This window comes from Rhinichthys klamathensis, unplaced genomic scaffold (assembly GCF_029890125.1).
Source record: "Rhinichthys klamathensis goyatoka isolate OS25496 unplaced genomic scaffold, OSU_Roscu_1.1 h1tg000407l_1, whole genome shotgun sequence".
In the NCBI taxonomy this organism is placed as follows: domain Eukaryota; kingdom Metazoa; phylum Chordata; class Actinopteri; order Cypriniformes; family Leuciscidae; genus Rhinichthys; species Rhinichthys klamathensis.
Genome location: NW_026606908.1, coordinates 330,469 through 348,970, shown reverse-complemented (window position 1 = coordinate 348,970; position 18,502 = coordinate 330,469). Strand labels below are relative to the sequence as shown.

The window sequence follows — 18,502 nt, the reverse complement described above, 5'->3', positions numbered from 1 at the left end:
CATGAAAAAGCTTAAAAAAAGGAATATTAATGTTTGATGCATTGCCATGGCAACAGTATCTAAGATATCAATAATCCTTTCACAGGTCTACATCTGGCGTGTGTCTACATTATGCACATGAAGTTTGAAGCAAATCGGGTAAAAATAAGAGGGTGATTTAAAAGCATTTTGAAAGTGACACACTTCCTGCTGCCAGTTGGTGGCGCTATAACTTTGACTCACAATAGTCACATCCATGTGATCGGGCTCTTACAACGAACACACTGCTGAAGTTTCATCAAGATTAGTTAATGTATGCAGTAGTTATAACACACTTCCTGTTTCACGTTTCTCGCCATAATTTCGTTTACTCGCCACGGCCAAACCGTTCGAGATATCAAAAATCCCCTGGCAATTTTTCATCCTCAGTGTCTTGACTTCATGCTGACCGAGTTTCGTGCCGTGTGTTTGAATTCTCTAGGAGGAGTATTTCACATTCCATTGCATGTGTTTTCCAAACAACCCTTAATAGCCGACTTCCTGTTGGGCTGGGGTAAAAAGTAAGAGCATGAAGTATATATGAACCGATGAGATCTATATGTGTACTGAGTTTCATATTATTACATGCAAGCGTGTTTGATTTATGGACCAAGTGTTCAAACCCCGTTCCAGGGGGCGCTGTCGAGCCCCCCTGCCACGCCCGGGTACCAGCTTCAGCCCGGCCCTGATGGCCGCGGGTTCTGAGATGTGTGCAAAGTTTCAAGAGTTTTCGAGCACGTTAAGGCCCCCAAAAGTGCCCAAAAGGTAGTAAAATAATAATAATAATAATAATAATAATAAATAATAATCCTTAGGAAAACAATAGGGCCTTCGCCTTTTCAAGGCTTGGGCCCTAATAAATAATAATCCTTAGGAAAACAATAGGGCCTTCGCCTTTTCAAGGCTTGGGCCCTAATAAGCAATTTTAAGGACGAACTAATCACTGGATTTTCCAAAGTTTGCAAGATTAGTTGAACGATTTTTCTAAAGAGCTCTAGGTTTGCTGTGCTTGTTTGTACGGCTGCACAATTTGGGCAAAACCTCTGTGATTATAAATCAATGTGACATTACTATTATTATTATAAAAATATTAAACAAAATAAAAAATATTTCTAGACTATTTCACTATAAAATAAATAACTAATTATTAAATTATTATAACTAAAACTAATAATTGTGTCTTAATTTTCTCCTTTTCAAACGTTAAACCACTGAGCTTTTATTTTGGTGGAATATAAAAATAATAATAAATGTACCATATTAATTTGAGTGAATTTTACTGCATTTGTATATATACACACAACACAAACACACACACACAGTATTTACTAACTTTTAAGTTAGTAAAAGTGATACTCCTTATATATAAATACTCCTTGATCTTGTGTTTGTATAAGTGTGTCTGTTCATGTGTGTTTGTACTTTCTTGGCTGCGTTCTACATAAAACCTGAGCAGAAATTCAAACCGTGAGCCTTTGATGAACAAACACACGCGTGTATATCTGTGTGTGTAACACTATCCTTCTCACTTACTCAGAGAAAACCCACACACTCATGTGATGGCAGGGCACAGTCGTGGGCATGTGTCAGGACTGAATGATCGCTAAAAAACATGTGGGAAACAACTCTGGCTAAAGAGAAACACTCACATATATGAGTCCTGAATAGTATCTCTCTCGTAGATTGTGTAAGACAGAGGCCTCATTGAGGCATGTGAGATCTGCCATATCTTCGACTTTACTGAATCGGGGAGGGTTCATCCGCTGCAGCTCCTCCCTCGAAAGCGTCATTTTCTTCCCAGTTTCAGTAAGCTCCACCTCCACCTCGTCGCCCCGCTCCTCGCGCACACTTGCAGACTGACCAAAGGAAACACAGGCAGAAAAAGAAAGGATGATGAGAGATTAAATGATTGTGCTCTATGTAAAATGTCTTTCATCAGACATGCGCTACCAACTCCACATTTGCAGCCAATGTGTCAATGTCCTAATATTAATATTAAAGTCATAATCACTGTAAAGTCAAATGTCCAATGTTGGCTCAGATATTATGTAGACAAAAATCTAAAAATTTCACTCCAAAATAATTGTGACACTGTTTTCATGACAATTATGCACATTCATGTCTCAGTAATGTAAAACAATAAATAAAAATATAGCTGCAAGCAGCGATGATGGGCCCAAGCCCCCGGAGGCTTTAGGACAACTGTGCAAGGCGGGCAATCATTTGAATGTGCCACATTTACTGCAGTCAGCTGGTGCCACTATGAGCAGAAACCACAACAGCCACATCCATGATGACACATTCATGTCATAGGATGTCATAGGACAATTTTAAATGAGTGTGAAGTTATCATTTGCAGCTCTAAATATTGTCCATAAGTATTTATCTTAAGGTCTTTTTAAATTAATATAATAATAATTCATTTAATAATACATACTGTATATAGGGTTATATAGGGTTTATATTTCGTTTTTTTTTTTTTACTTGTTTTATTTTATATACATTTTATATTAATTATCTATTCTTTTTGTATGGAATATGATTTCAGTAATTTGACATTTCATGAAGGTTTATGGTGTCATGATGGTTTCAGGAGATGCACCCTACCAAAAATGTTACCAAAGCACAGTGGGACTTTAGTGGGTTTATTCAAACAACATTGTGAGATAAACACACACAGTTTCTGTGTTTCAGAGATTGATAATGATACTTAATATTCTCCTACAGCAGACCACTGAGTCTCTCACACAAGCATACTGACTTTGTTGGAAACAGAGAATACATTCATGTTTGATGGAGACAGACAGTCTGAGGGGGAGTGTGTCAGGGGTCCAGAAACAGAAATAGATATACTGAGACATAGAGAGTGAAAGTATAGAGTGCCGCCGTCATGACCTCCAACAGGAAGTGCTGAGATCTCCCTCTGTTCTCTCTGGCAGTCCGTCACATTCTCAACATGGGACACTTCATGACGAGGACTCATTTTGCATTGCGGTGACGTTCAGCATTGAGCAACCCCTGGTTCAACAAGTGTATTGAGCTATTTATAGAGTGTCAAATCAAAGCACTAAAGCCACGTGTTCGGTAGGTGGGCTGCATAGGACTTTCTGAAGTAGCTTTTTAGATCTGAAACTTTAACTAGGAGACCAACATAAACAAGGTCAAAAGTTAAGCAGTGATTAGAGCCTCCTGTCATGGCTTGTAATACAACAGCTCCTCAAGAACCTTGGGTAACCAGCTAAAAGCTCTGGTTCATTTTGTGATCATTTAGTCACCTGATATGTTTTAAACCCTAATTATTTACCTTGGAATTTTAGGGAATATTAAAACTGGTTCTATGTTCACAAGAGACACAAGGTGGCAAGCTTGTATATCCATAAGAGGGAATGATATTTGAAAGCTACAGTGGAGGGGTAGATTTTTTAGTCAATAACGACATAAATTTGGGTTTGTTTCACACAGAAATCAATCATATGACTTACGAATATAGCTTATGAGCCATATATCACATGTATGCTGTCACTGTATTGAAAAGAACCGGTTCATACAAAACATGTTTTTGCTGTTTACACGCAGGTGTCACGATTATGGACTCTTATTTTGACATTCTGTTTAGTTTCCCTTAGTTCCTGTATCCCTGCTCTGTTTAGTTTTGGTTTCCTTCGTTTCTGATTATGTCCTCGTTTGTTCCTATGGTAACATATTATCTGCACCTGTCTGTCATTATGTTCGCCTTGTACCGTGTTTATACTCCGTTCTTTAGAGTTCTCGTAGTGGTTTGCGATTTCTCCTGCGTTTTACCAGTGTGTTCCTGAGTGTCAAGAAGTTTTCAAATTGAGCTGCTTGTGTGGTTAAAACACCCTTTTTCCAAAAGATTATTGGAGTTTAAGGCTTCTTTATATTTCCATCAGGATCAGTGGATCAGGATAAACTCAGGATTACACACAAATTATGATTACTCACAGACCCCAAGCATGATCATCAAAAACACTGTGTCAAAAGCAAATAGTACCCTTTATATTATATAATTAGTGATACTGTTTACACTGGATACGACACAGAGTGACACGATGATTCACTGAGAGTAAACAGATGCCTGTTTTACTTCTGAAGTACTTCACGCACTTGCGCTAATTTACATGAAGGACAAATGGTTTTTACATTCGCTTTGATGCGTCCAGTGTAGACAGCCTCGCATGGGGCAGACACAATCTAAGACATGACACAACGACTGGTTTTGCCTTTTAAAGCACAATCGCGGAGACAAATATAGGACATAATTTCATGTATAATACCAAATATGAGCCCAAATGACCATTAAATGACCAACAGTACAAGCCTCAGCATCACTGCAGCGTGTATTTGGGGTTTTGCGAGTGGATAATGCAAATAAAAATCTGAATTTTTTTGGATGCTGTAAGTAACTTTTACAATTTAAAAACTATTAAGCCTGATTCCTATTAAATGTTATTTGTGTGATCAAGTGTTTTAACCGATAAATAAATATGCATATCGCTTCGGAGCATTTCACTTTTAAATCCATGATCAATATGATCATCAATATAATCAATATGATCTCTTTGGAATGCAACAACCTGACAATTGTTTAAAAAGAACCCACCTATATCTTCTCTACAAACAAATGGAATTGTTACACGTTTATTTAATGTTTAAAAAACTATTTATAATGATCTATAGAGCGTAATACACGGAGCTGCTCATATCCATCATTAAAACTGCTTGACTGAAGAACTGGGAAACGCTATTGGCGCTTTTTACACCTAATTACACCTATTACACAAACTCACGTCTATCACGAGGTTGAATCCAGTTATTCACTAGTCAGCTATTTATTGATTCTTGTTCTATCTTGAATACGTGATGCTTCCATAACGTTTTGTTTCCCATAACAGAGATCTTTATGTCTTTCTCACATTTTCAAAGGCTCATAAAATATAATACTGTGGCTTGGCTTGATACACAGTCTAATGGTCTAACGAAATCTAAAATTTAAACATCTTTTACAGTACCATTTCATGGGTCTTATACTTCTTATTTGAGCCAATGCAGATGAATGAGCAAAGTTAATTTAGGGCAAGACTGATTGTAAAGCAAATTGGTTGGAGCGAGAGCATGCTATGATTGGTCAGCTCAAATAGCTGTTATCTGATTGGCTTAAGTAGACGGTTGGTGGAGTCCATTTATTTGTGGATTTCTCTGCACGGATTGACGCTAGAAGTGTTTCAAACTCCATAAATCGTTGCATTTGTTTTTGTTTGGCCAGTAAGTGTCGGAAGCAGGACTTGTATACTGACAGCACTGGGACTTTTATTTTGACAGTGCTGAGTTTACTGTCTTTGTATGACAATTATGTCTAATAATTTATTAGATCTGAAATGTTAAAGAAATTAAACAGTATTTGAAAAAAGGTTACATTTTGCCTTTCTAGTATTAGTAGGCCTGATCGAAAGGCAAAAACTATAATACTTTTTTGTATACCATTTACTTTATTGAAAATTTACGCCTTTAATTTATTATTATTATTGTCATATTCACTGTGTATGTAAAATTTGAATTAACTGATTTTCACCCAGTTCAAATTATTTAAATATGTTTTTCCATATTGGTTCATTTTCAAATACTTTTTTTCCAATTTAGTTTTTATATAATATATTGTCAAATAAATATACATTTTATAGCAGCATGTATTATTTACTATCTTTAAATTAAATAGATTATATATATATATATATATATATATATATATATATATATATATATATATATATATATGGCCTTTACATCGGCCACAATACCTTCTAAAATATTAGCTATCAAAAAAAATCTATATTAGTTGACCAAAACTCTTTGAATCAGCCTTACCTCAAACCCATGTTTCTCTGAAGGCACCCATACGAGTCTCTTAGCCGCCCAATCAGCTTGGCTGGAGGCGGAGAACTTTGAGGTTGGTGACCCAGGCCCCGCCCCCGTGGACAGGAAGCGGGTGACATCATTAACACTGCCCCCCGCTGGCCTGGACATGGTTGTAGCACTGCATAGGAGAAACAAAGAGAGAGAGTTGTAACTCTTCATGGAGGAAACACAGCAGAGACCGATCATTACCCTTAATCGAATTATAACCATCATCATTATGATGCCACTGAGGCAATCAGCCAGTCCATCAATCACAGGATAGGGCAACAGAGAGGGACGAGGGGAGACAAACCAACAGACAATGAGTGTTGAGAGAGAAATATAGATGATTACAGCATTGTGACATTTAATACTGCAGTTATACTGAAGGACACCCTGATCAAGAGCTTCAGCACCAGTATGCAGATGAGAAAATGTGTGTGTGACTATGCATAGCCTGTGCAAATATGATTAAGAAAATATACAACCATATGCACATATTTGTATTTTTGATCTTGTTACTGCATTTCTGCACCACAGCTCCACCAATGAATTGTCAACTATAATGAACATGAACCAACAAAATGTCTAATTTTCAGGATACTGTATTTTAAAGATAATTTTGTAAAATTCAAATAAGCTTAACAGATCTTTACTGAAAAGGGTTTAAACGATATGTTTGATGCTTGTCCCATGAACCATAAACAATTATAGCACATGCACCTGTGGAACAGTCCTTAAGACACAACCAGTTTATAAGCAGTAGACATTTAACGCCACAGTTTCAATAAAGAGACCTTTACTGACTCTGACGCCCAGGGTCTCTGATCACCTGAGACTGCAGTGTCCGTAATGAAAGACACCTAAGCAGTGCTACAGCTGATCGTCCTTGCAGAGCCAAACCACGTGTGACCCAAGACCTGTTTGAGAACTTGGAGAGACATCTCACAGCAAGAACTGACAAATCTGGTGCCGTCCATGAGGATGAGATGCACTATTATGCAGATATTTTGATTTTGCTTATGACAGTGATTTGAAAATACTGTTCAAAAGTTGGCGGTTGGCAAGATTTTTTTTATGTTTTTGCAAGAAGTATCTTATGCTCACCAAGGCCACATTTATATGATCAAAAATACAGTAAGAAACAGTAATATTGTGAAATTATCATTACAATTTAAAATAACAAAAACTATTTTTTACTTTAATTATGCTTTTAAATATTTTAAAAAGCAATTTATTTTAGCAAATCTGAATTTTCAGCATCATTACTCTAGTCTTCAGTCACATGATCCTTAAAAAATCATCATAATATGCTGATTTGATGATTTAGAAAATGTTTTATTGTTATGTTTAAAACATAACAGGTTTGCTGCTTAATGTTTTTGTGGAAACCGTATTACATTCTTTTTCAGGATTCTTAGATGAATAAAAAAGCTAAAAAAATCAACATTGTTTCTCCATTTCATTCACTCATGCGTTCACTATAGGGAAGAAAAGACGATCACAATTCCGTTTCATGATGACTAATTTCTTTCCTTTTTTAAATCTTACTTTTCAGCCAAATGGTCTAGTTGCAATATCTTACAACATGGGCTAACAGAATCACCCAACCAGCTAAACCTTGACTCTGTGGCATGCAGTACGCCATTTATGAGAAACGCTGTTGAAAGTGGATTGGTCCGAGTGCAACACACTTGTAGCCAATCAGCAGTAGGGGGCGTGTCTAATCATGATGGGGGAAGAGAGAGAGTAAGTGAGTGAGAGGGAGATTTAAAGACTGTAGAAAGAGAGATGGCTGAGAGACATTGCAAAAGAGAAAATGTCTGAGGAATATCACTGGAAAAAGAAGGGTTATGATCAGGCAAGAGCTTTAGGACCCGTGTTAATATTAGAAAAACTTTCCAGGGCCGAGACCGAAGTGGGAAGATCTGAAAACGGATGCAGAGGTCGCGTTGCCTCTGCTCCATATGCGAGTAACATTGGTTTTGCTATGTTTCACAGAACCAAGATATGCTGTTGTTAATGTTAGCTCTAGTAACAGGACAGTTTTGAGTGTCACTGTTTATCTGGAGCTGCTGTGCTGCTGGTGACTAACAAACAACTCTTGCTTGTATATACTCATACGTTTTTTTCATTTTTTGTTCTTCCTTGTCATTCGTTCGTCATCTTTATTTTGCAAGCATTTTGCTTCGCTTTAGTTATGATAAAGAGACACCTACTCTTGCATTGCGTGTTCATGCATTTTGGGGGCGGAGCAATGAAGGGAGGGCTGTGTTTGTTTGGGTTGATTTCAAATATCAACAGTGTTCAACAATGTTTCTCAGAAATCCCTTAAAGCAGAGCAGGGTTTTCATACCACCACAGTGTTTAGACTTATGAGGGAAATCATATCAACCTATGAATGGCTTACTTATAATTATCTTTGCATGTTAAACTGGGATAGGAGAAAGTATTTTAGCATAGAAATAAAAATGACACACTACATCTACATACAAGTTTTGTCTTCCTTTCTGTGTGTTTGATGCAGGGGTGTTCTTCTGTGTGTGTGTGTGTGTGTGTGTGTGTGTGTGTGTGTGTATGTGTGCTCTTGTTTTTATTACATTGTGAGGACCAAATGTCCCCACAAGAATAGTAAAATGTGAAATCACCTACATTGTGAGGACTAGCCAATGGTCCCCACAAGGGAAATTGATTAATGAACATACTTAATGATGTTTTTTAGAAAATGTAAAAGAGCAGAAAGTTTTCTGTGATGGGTAGGTTTAGGGGTAGGGTTCGTGTAAGGGGTACAGTTTGTACAGTATAAAAACCATTAAGTCTATGGAGAGTCCCCACAAAGATAGTGGACCAGACATGTGTGTGTGTGTGTGTGTGTGTGTGTGTGTCTGAGGTGGTTAGGGGGACAATGTGCATGTTCTGAATTTGATGGATCGGTGAAGTGACAACCAAGCCAGAAAGCGAAGAGTGGAAATGAGGTCTACACATATAAACGTCCAGAGAAAAACAGGCCATTCAGGACGTACAGTATATTCCAATCCATGATACATACTGCCAAATAAGCCGACTACTTCATTGCATTCTAGTGCATTATAGTGGGGGACTACATCTTAAAGCTAGATGAACACTAAACCTGCAGCTTAAAGATATAGTTCATCCATTCACTCAACCTCATGTTTCAAACCTGCATGACATGTTTCCATGGAACACAAAAGGAGACGTTACACAGAACTCCATTGCTGCTCTTTATTGAATGTGAATGGGGATCGAGCTCCAAAAATGACAACAACAAAAAAAAAAATCCCCATTAAAATGGTCTATATGATCTGTGCACTTACAATCGTAATCCATATGATACTTTTGTGTAAGAAACAGACCAAAAATAATAGCTCTCAAATGTCATTCATATTTGCTAACATTTAAATATGGTGTGTAGAGCTGTCAGTTACTGTCAATTATTTTGGTAATAACTACTCAGTAAATTATTTTGATGATTAATCAAGCAATCAGATATTTTTTGTAGTAAGCCTAATAAAAAAATAGACCCATTAAACAATAAACAGTTACATTTTATTGTAAGGTGTAATTATACAATTAATACTAAGTAATATTAATTCAAGATTAGAGTTTGGTTTAGGGTTAATGTTTCTGTTGACACTTTAGTTTACAGTCTTTGTTACATATGCTACATGTACTTACTGTGGTAATAACAGTCAATTAGGCATAATTACATGCAACTACCCTAAACCAAACCAACCCCTATTCCTAACACAAGTATGTAGTTAATTATATTACTCAATACTGAAATGTATAATTACACTGTAACAAGGACACCTTAAAATAAAGTGTAACCATGTTTCGTTTAATGTAATTATGTAACAAGTAATAAAGTGTTACCCAATAGCCTTTAAAATTACTTAAACTATATATAAATAATAACAATGTGGCAATATTAATTGAATCAATAAAGTATTAAAAGTAATCTTAAAATACATAATGTAATATACTGTATGTGTGCACATCAGCCTATTTTATACTATGGCAGAGACAGATATGCATTAAAATATGCATAGACGTCTTGAAAATTAGTCAGGTTTGGAACAACATGAGAACGAATATGATTTTAAAAAAAATTGGGGTGAAAAAAAAATCCTCATTCTGATATTCAGTATCGCTCAGATAAACAGGTTCGCTGATTAAAAGAGCATACACAGTATAAATCCATATTGAAATCAATTAGAGCAGTTTGTTCTGACATCCTAGCACTGAAGAAGTCTGTGAGCCTGTGGGCAATACAGGTCCTGCTTGACCAGACGCAGTAGTGGCCTCACCCGTCTGAGTTTCAAGACTTTTCATTACGAAACTTGTTAAACCAATTAAAGTCATCCAAGTTTTATGACTGAGGTTGTGCAACACATAGGGAATGTGTATGAACTAGCCAAACTATTGTTTTTTAGTCATCTGCTCTTAATCCCAGTCCTCAAAATTCCCCAGAGGGCTTCAGAGGGTTTTTCCACAGAACACAGAATGATCGTAATGCTGGTTGGTTTAGTCTATACGCATGTCAATCACTTGGGTGTGTTTTCCTTGAAGTGTGTTGGCACCATCAGCCACATGACAGTTGCACCAGTTGCACTTTGAAGATATTTCCAAATGATCACACTGCATAATGTGTAAGACGCAGGGCCATAACCAACACATGCCTCTCAATATTCAAATTATTGGTCGATGGTCAGATTAATGGATTTTTCAATGGTTCAAGCATGATGTGAGTGTGTGTTCACTACACTAGAAAGTCAAGGGACCAGGGTTACACACACCTTACCCGTGACACCATCCCTCTCACAGTGACTATGAGATCATGTCTTACTCACAAGAGGTGAACCTGTCCAAGTGTGTGAGCTTGTGCATGACAAATATGACAGGAATGAGGGTGTATCTCTTCTGCATGTCTCGTTCTCATCCGCTCTCAATTTTCCCTTTTTAAAAGTATTTTACGTGAAATATTGCCAACACACAAAAAAACCCAAAAGATTGTCTAAATAATAGAAAAAATAAACAAGGTGACCGTAATAGCAATACAAATAATTGCAAAATATAAGGAAAAACTCATTTAAAATTAATAAATAAAATAAAGACTACTCCATTGTACAGACAATGAATGAAGTCAGTATGAATTTCAGAGCTGTGACTGTTGCCTGCAGTTCATATATAAATTTGGCTGTGACAGATGCATGACTGTCCTCTCTCTCTCTCTCTCTCTCTCTCTAACACATAAAGTAATTAGGGTAGTTTCATGCTGATCTTTCATTTCTGACTAGTGAGATAATAATATACATGATCAGATGAGACTAAACAAAAGGGATCAACATGATCATGTGTGTGTGTCTGGTTCTCCTTGACGGATCCTCAGCATCTGACGCGGCAAAAAAAGCATCAAACACGCGGTCTATTCTTTATTATATTATTATTACAATACCGCTAGTGACGTCCGGTTCTCATGGCAACATAATTACGATACGGCATTTTTGGGGTATTATAAGCGCGTTCCAGTCTGACTCAGTCATGCTGCCTTATAATGCTGTCTAGGTAGTAAGTGCCCTAGGTTTTGAGACACCGCGCCGGTAGCTGGGCTCGGATCGTGTCTATGTCTTGCAAAGCTAATCTATTCTCATAATAGAAGACCTACAAAAAATGAAACCACACCTCGGGCATTATTAAGGCTATATGTGACAAATAAATAGAGCAGCTCTGATGGGTTAATGCAGCACAGAAAGGCATGGACCGTTCATACTTTCTTAAGATGGCTCAGGGAAACACCCTTTAACGGTGATTATTGTATCTGCATATTAAGATGAGACATTAATGTCTCTGTAATATGTCTCTGAATTATTAAATATATGCATTTACTTGCATCCCAACGAGCGTGCTATTAGAAAACACTTAATACATAATGTATAAAACGTTTTGATACCGCAAATGCTGTTAATGTGCCCCCCGCGATGTGACTGTTTTCTATAATGCATTTTAATGCCGGGGTCTTGCCAGATCTTCTATACACACTCTTTGGGGGGGACTGTGCCTCTCCGGTGTCATTTTCGGCTTTATTTCGAGGCCCAATAACCCACTGAAACATGATCACGCGCACGGCACAGAATAAGGAGATACGGACATAATACAAGACAACGCGTGTCTTACCTTAAATGTGTTAATCCACTCTCGGGATATGGCTAGAGCTGTGAAGAGAAAAGAAACGTGCTCTCGTGTTTTTCTTTTTCAGTGTGAGAGGGCTAATAGTGCAAATGCGGCTTTTCACATTACAGCGCTCGCGTGAAGCCGCAAACTCATTCACACTGAGAATAAAATAGACAGTAAAGAGAAGTGATGGCAAACGGAGGACTTCACCAAAACGCCGACGCATCCTCACTATTGACCAATGGCGTTTAGGATACACACGCGTAGTCCCGCCCTCCAGAAATGAGAAGCTAATTAAAGCCCTTACTATCCCCTTAAACCCGCCTTGTGAATAGGACAGAGCGGCCACGCCTTTGTACTGGCGGATTCTCGCTCGACAGCCAATCATACGCGCGATGATAAGAATGACAGCACTGGAGAACCAATTAATCGAGAGGATTGGGTGAGGCTTGTCCTGATTGACGTGGCTATTGGCCAATGGCGCGAGAGCAGCAGGTGCCGCTGCAGGACTGTCGCGCGGAGGGGTAGAGATTTGCGCGCTCTTTGTTGACAGCAGCGCAGTGTGTCTGACTGTCTGCCGCGGGAATGATCCCTGAAGCTGGGCGCCCCAGATTCCGCATTAATGCCGTGGAATCTGAGGATCGAGGTCTGGATGGCCGCGCCTAACAATTAGGTCAAAACCGGAACAAAATTCGAGATGATATTTAATTTAAACACAAATAAACCATTTTCGTCTGTACAGCTGACATATAGTTACCGTATAGCATTTGATTATTATTATTGATTTTTTTTATTTACATGTAGGCGATTAGAAGGCCTCATAAAAATATTCATAATATTAATAAGAATATTCATATTAATATTTTATTACAATTGATAAATACGTCGTTAAAGCATAATAATGACGATGATGATCATTATCCTTATTGATAATAACAGTAATAATATAAATTAACATTTTGTTATTGTTATTATTAGTAGGTAATACTGTCATTACCTAACAATTACAATTCAGACGTTATAAAAATTCTTAACTTTTTAAGCCCTGCATGCAATTTAAAAGAAATGTTGGAATACAAATAGAAATAGGAGACAAGTCAAGAAAACATGTTTGTTTATTCTTGTCCATGAAGCACATTCAGTCATGTGAATGGTATCAAAGGAACAGCACATGCCTGGACACTGATTGACCAATAACTTAAACAGCATTTAGAAAATGAATTAAAAATAGAACATGAGCCACTGGATGTCATGGTGAACTCAGGCATTACTGAACGGAGCAATGAAAGCATCTGATAATTAGACAGGGTAATGTTTTTTAGAGTAGAAGTATTTAGAAAACAATTAGGTCGAGGGGCAAGTGATGGTCCAGTTATGAACTAGAGTGACCAGACAAGCACTCAGTCACACACAACACACAGGCCTATTAATAGAATTTTGTGATCATGAAGACTAATGATAAACAGGCAAGCAGGGAAACAGGAAAAAGAAAAGTAGATTACAACAGCAAATCAACATAAGTGGGTTAATTAAAGCAACAATTGTTTATTGAAACAGAGCCCAAGGCTATACATATCTATTTTCTTAATAACAACTGTACATATCCCTAAGCTTAACTTGCAATACCTGAACAGGGTTCAAACCAGTGCATGTACATTTCAGTCATCACATAAAACTATCCACAGAACTGGAGAGACAGAGACAATTTTATCTTCTGCCTCTATGAATATTAATTGTTATCTTCTGCCTCTATGAATAAAAATTGTCTGACTAAATTTAACCATAAATCTTCTATGCTTTAAAAAAAACGTTCTGATACTATGCAATCATATTTAAGCGTAATTGCACATGATTTTTTTGAAAGATATTAATACTTTTATTCAACAAAGATGCATTCAATTGATGAAAAGTAATAGTAAAAACATTTACAGTGTTAAAAATATTTATATTTCAAATAAATATTATTTGTATTCATCAAAGAATCCTGGAAAAAAAATGCATCAGTATCCACAAAAATATTAAGCAGCGTGACTTTTTCCAACTGTGACACTGTAACAATAAGAAATATTTCTTGTAATAATTGTAAAAAAAAATGTAGTAGTATTTCGCAATATTACTGTTTTTACTATATATGTTTTGATCAAATAAATGCAGTTTTGGTAAGGGACTTCTTTGAAACAAAAAATACCATAGAAAACATGTGCATTTCTTTCTTTTATGGAACACAAAAGAAGATGTTTTGAAAGTCAATGGGGTCCAAACGACTTCCAGCATATGGACAAAAAAGACAAGAGAACTTTTTCTTCATTATTGATTATTGATTTTCAAAGAAGAAAGAAATATTTGGATATATGAATATAAGATTTGTAACAGCGAGTAAATGATGACAGAATTGCCATTTTTGGGTGAACTACGTATATCCCTTTAAGTGACAGAAGCTCATACAGAATCTGCATCCGCAGAACTCAGCAAAAAATATCCACACATTTTAATTAGAATATCCATAATTCACAAAGTTCTACACAACTCCCACCCTTTGCATGTTAATTTAATAAATATTTTGCATAATTTGATTATACATGTAGCTATAACAGTAGCCAAGTTTTCATCCACTTCTTATGCTGTTATTATATCATGAAAATGCATTTTAAAAAGTTTGCAAAATTTTAATCCATTTTGGCCTTTAACCAATAAAATGGTGTGCATAAAAAAATAAATTGTCACACAAGAAAACAAAACAAAAACATATGGAAAGAGACATTGATTCAATATCTGATTTTAGTTATAAAGGTCAGTATCAGTCATTTTTCAAATGTTGTATCAACATTCACAATTTGTTGTTATTAACTGGTTTCCAGCTTTTTTAAAACAACATTTTCACTCTGAAATAACTTAATCTGAGTGTGTTACAGTTTTACGCTGTGCAAAAAAACCTTGTTTGTTTTCAGTTTTTGTTTTCATTCCTTGAACCACTTTTATTCCTGAGAGAAAAGCTGCCCCAAAATGACTTGGCTTATACAACTGTAATAGGCAACGTAAAGTTCATGGAACCATAACAATACCGGTTGTAGTAAAAATTTGAGTAAAATGAGTAAAAAAAAAATTCAAATGTAGCCTACATTTTTTGTTAGATCATTTCACTGTGTATGAAGTTCGAAGTAATTCTGTCAAATAACATCATTTTTATCTGAGTTAAAGCCCTTTTCTCAACAAAAAGTGTTTCCAAACGTTTTTTTCCACAACATTTGAAGACTTTGCACAGTGTTGGGGGGTAACGCATTACAAGATTACCTTTTTTCAAGTAACTAGTAAAGTAATGGATTACTTTCAAATTTTGAACAGAGTATCTGTTACTTATTTGCATTGCTTATTTGAAAAATAATTAATTTTTTACGCAAGTTACTTTTTTTTCTCCATGAATGAACTGATGCGTTGTGTGCGCTGTGTGAACATGATGGTTATTGTAGTAAATGTAAGCAGGCATTTACTCATCTCACTTGCACAAAAACAGATTCAGTATTCCTCAAAATGAATAAAAACAGAAATTGCCTATTCAGAATATTACATTTTGTAATATGCCTTTACATTTTGTACTTTTGTTTTGTTTGTTTTTTGTTAAGAAACAAGCCCAGCCCAGGTGAGAAAATGTAACGCAAAAGTAATGTAACGCATTACTTTGCATAAAAAGTAACTAAGAAACGCAATTAGTTACTTTTTAGGGAGTAACGCAATATTGTAATGCATACTTTCCCCAACACTGCTCACAAAATTTTTACCAATAATAGCATTTCCATCAGCTATATTGGGGGGAAAAAATACTTGGATGAAAACTTGGCAAGTGTCTCAGCTCCATTTAACACATTTTACTATATTCAAATATAGAATTAACATAGATTTTCTCCCCCAAAATCTGCATAGAATATGTGGAGATATAGATTTCACCTGGGCCTATAACTTAACATAAGCATTAATACATTCTAATTTTCTCCATTACTCCCCAAAACAAGCAGGCTCTCTTTCAAAGGCACACCACTGGCAAACTAATTACAACAACAACAAAAAAAAAAAAAATAGAAGAAAAAAACCTGTCTGGCAACATGCTTTAGGTCAGGGTGCTTGTGTGATTGTTTAAGAATGAATGGAAGAGAGAAAAAAAGACATGCCTCAGTCATGACAACAATACTACAGTGTGTAAATAAATAATTTACCATAGTTTCTACTACACGCTTCTAAAACAGTGATGAAACACTAAAGGAACACAAAACATTAAAGTCTACAATTCAAACAGTGGCTGATGATAGATCCATGTGCTGTCCATGAGTCAACCCAGAGTTTCCCCATGCTGTGCAATCAAACATATTTTCTCTTATTACTTTCAAGCCACACCCTTCAAAAAAATAAATACAATCTTCATATGTTACTCCATTTCCATACATACAGCTAGCTAATATATTTTTGGTCTGTGCAATTGTGACAAATGTGGTATGTTACAAATTACGAAAGTGCTTCACATAATCCTTGTGTACCCTGATACAAAACAGTGCTTAAACTTAAATAGAAAATTAAAAATACAGTACATAAGAGAAACAACTTGAAAATGCTGCAGATTTTCAGCAGTTTCTTGTTTTGCAGTGGCTCTAGCAGGCATTCTGACATTCAATACAAAACACAATAGTTATTGGATTTGAGTTTTTTGCCCAAAATTCCTTTTTGTGTATGATATTGCCATAAGAGGTTATATGTGTTATAGGTATTTCCTTTCCCTTTCTAAATTGTGAAATGGCTCATCCAGGTTGCAGCCACTGGGCGCCACTGTTGTGTCTCTATCAGGTCCATGCTGGAGCCACTGCAGCTTCGTGTGGATTCCAAAAGATCGCCAGGTTCAATCAGCACACTGGGTCGGTGTTGCAGCTCTCCTCGTGTCCAAATGACCTTCTCTATCAATCCCTCTATATTCCCCCTCATGCTTTAATTTCAGCCCCAGGTCGATCTGTTTTCGGTCATTAAGTCTTTGACCTCGTTTCAATTTGATTGACCTGAATAAATCCCCCCCTGCACTGACTCGCACTTTAACAACTCAAACTTTAGCTTTCTCCTGCCTGACTCCATCCGAAAGTCCCTTCTCTACAAAGCTCCTACTTTTTGGAGGGAATTCACAAAAAAAAAGCTGCCGCCTTAAATTTTTAAGTATAATCAACTTAAATATAAGTCATTTGAACTTAAATTACATTAAACTGACTTTAAATAATGAGTTGAATCTTGTACAACTTATACAAAAAAAGTTGAAAATTGCTTACCTTATTTTGATGAGTTAAAGCAATGCAAAAACATTATGTTGTCATAACTTATTCATGTAATTTTGTTTTACAGCGCAAGAATGAATAATGAAACATCCAAGAAGCGGCTCTAGTAAAGCAAGTCCGTCTTCCAAATAAAAAAAGCCAAACTGCAAAGTCATCACTTGGTCTTTACGAAAGCTCTTGCTGTTTGTTGTCAGCGTCACTGCATCTGCTAACAGAAACGGCAATAAAGTGGTTGATGCCGTGGTATTTTACGCGTACAGTGTCGTAATGAGTTAGCATTTTTTTAACTTCTGGATTCATTGACCTGAAGCCAATAGGTTTTTTTGAATGGGTTCATGTTTGAATGGCTGTAATAAGGTCTGTGGTGAACACAAGCTCAAGATATTTTCACATTTTATTCTGACATAAAATACATCCATTATACCCCACTTGTGGTTTTTTAAACTTTAACATCTTGAAAAACGTAGCTGATAACAAGTGGCTGAATGGGACTACAGAGGTTGTGGGACATTAAACGTCATTACAGCAAACAGGAAAACTTGTGTTTAGACCCGTGCAAACTATTCTAAATCAAACTTTACATCTTGTAAATAAAGAATGAAAGAGTCAAACTTAATGGTGGTGGCACTAAAGTCATGCGTCCGCGGTGTTCATTTATAGCCTACGCTTAGCTTTTTGCTTCTGGCAATTGTATTTAGGCTTTAAAATTCATAAAAGTTGTGTTCATTTGTGAAGATTGTCATGATGAGCAAAATGTGGAAGAATGATTAACTTCTGTTGGTCACAGAGCTTATATTCTGCAATTATCCAAAAGTCAATGGAAAAATTCTATTGGCTTTTTGTCAAGGGAACCATAGTGATGCTAACTTCCGGGTTGGCCAACAAAAATACGTCATCCCCGCGGCCCTCTTTTGTCTGAACAAACCTAAGATATGAAATTTTTAGCTTATCATTATTGTCAGATTTTATTGCTGATTTGAACAATTTAATAGAAATGCAAGTTTGGTAAGCAGCTTTCGAGATTTCTGTGTTTCCTACTAGGAGTTGTATTTGAATGACTGAAAACAGCTGTGCTT

General features: G+C 36.3%; 1 protein-coding gene across 4 annotated transcripts in view; it reads right to left on the bottom strand.

The window, feature by feature from the left end:
* The window catches only part of myh14 (myosin, heavy chain 14, non-muscle), a 57,180-nt gene extending 44,873 nt beyond the window's left edge, over nucleotides 1-12,307 (bottom strand). For all 4 annotated transcript variants that reach the window (XM_056234834.1, XM_056234830.1, XM_056234833.1 and 1 more), the window contains exons 1-3: nucleotides 12,127-12,307; nucleotides 5,902-6,070; nucleotides 1,668-1,874 (exon numbers count right to left, since the gene is read on the bottom strand). In XM_056234834.1, coding sequence (XP_056090809.1) covers nucleotides 1,668-1,874; nucleotides 5,902-6,060 — 366 coding nt within the window. In that variant the 5' untranslated portion in view covers nucleotides 6,061-6,070; nucleotides 12,127-12,307. The remainder of the gene's footprint in view (nucleotides 1-1,667; nucleotides 1,875-5,901; nucleotides 6,071-12,126) is intronic.
* Between the last annotated feature and the right edge of the window lie 6,195 nt (nucleotides 12,308-18,502).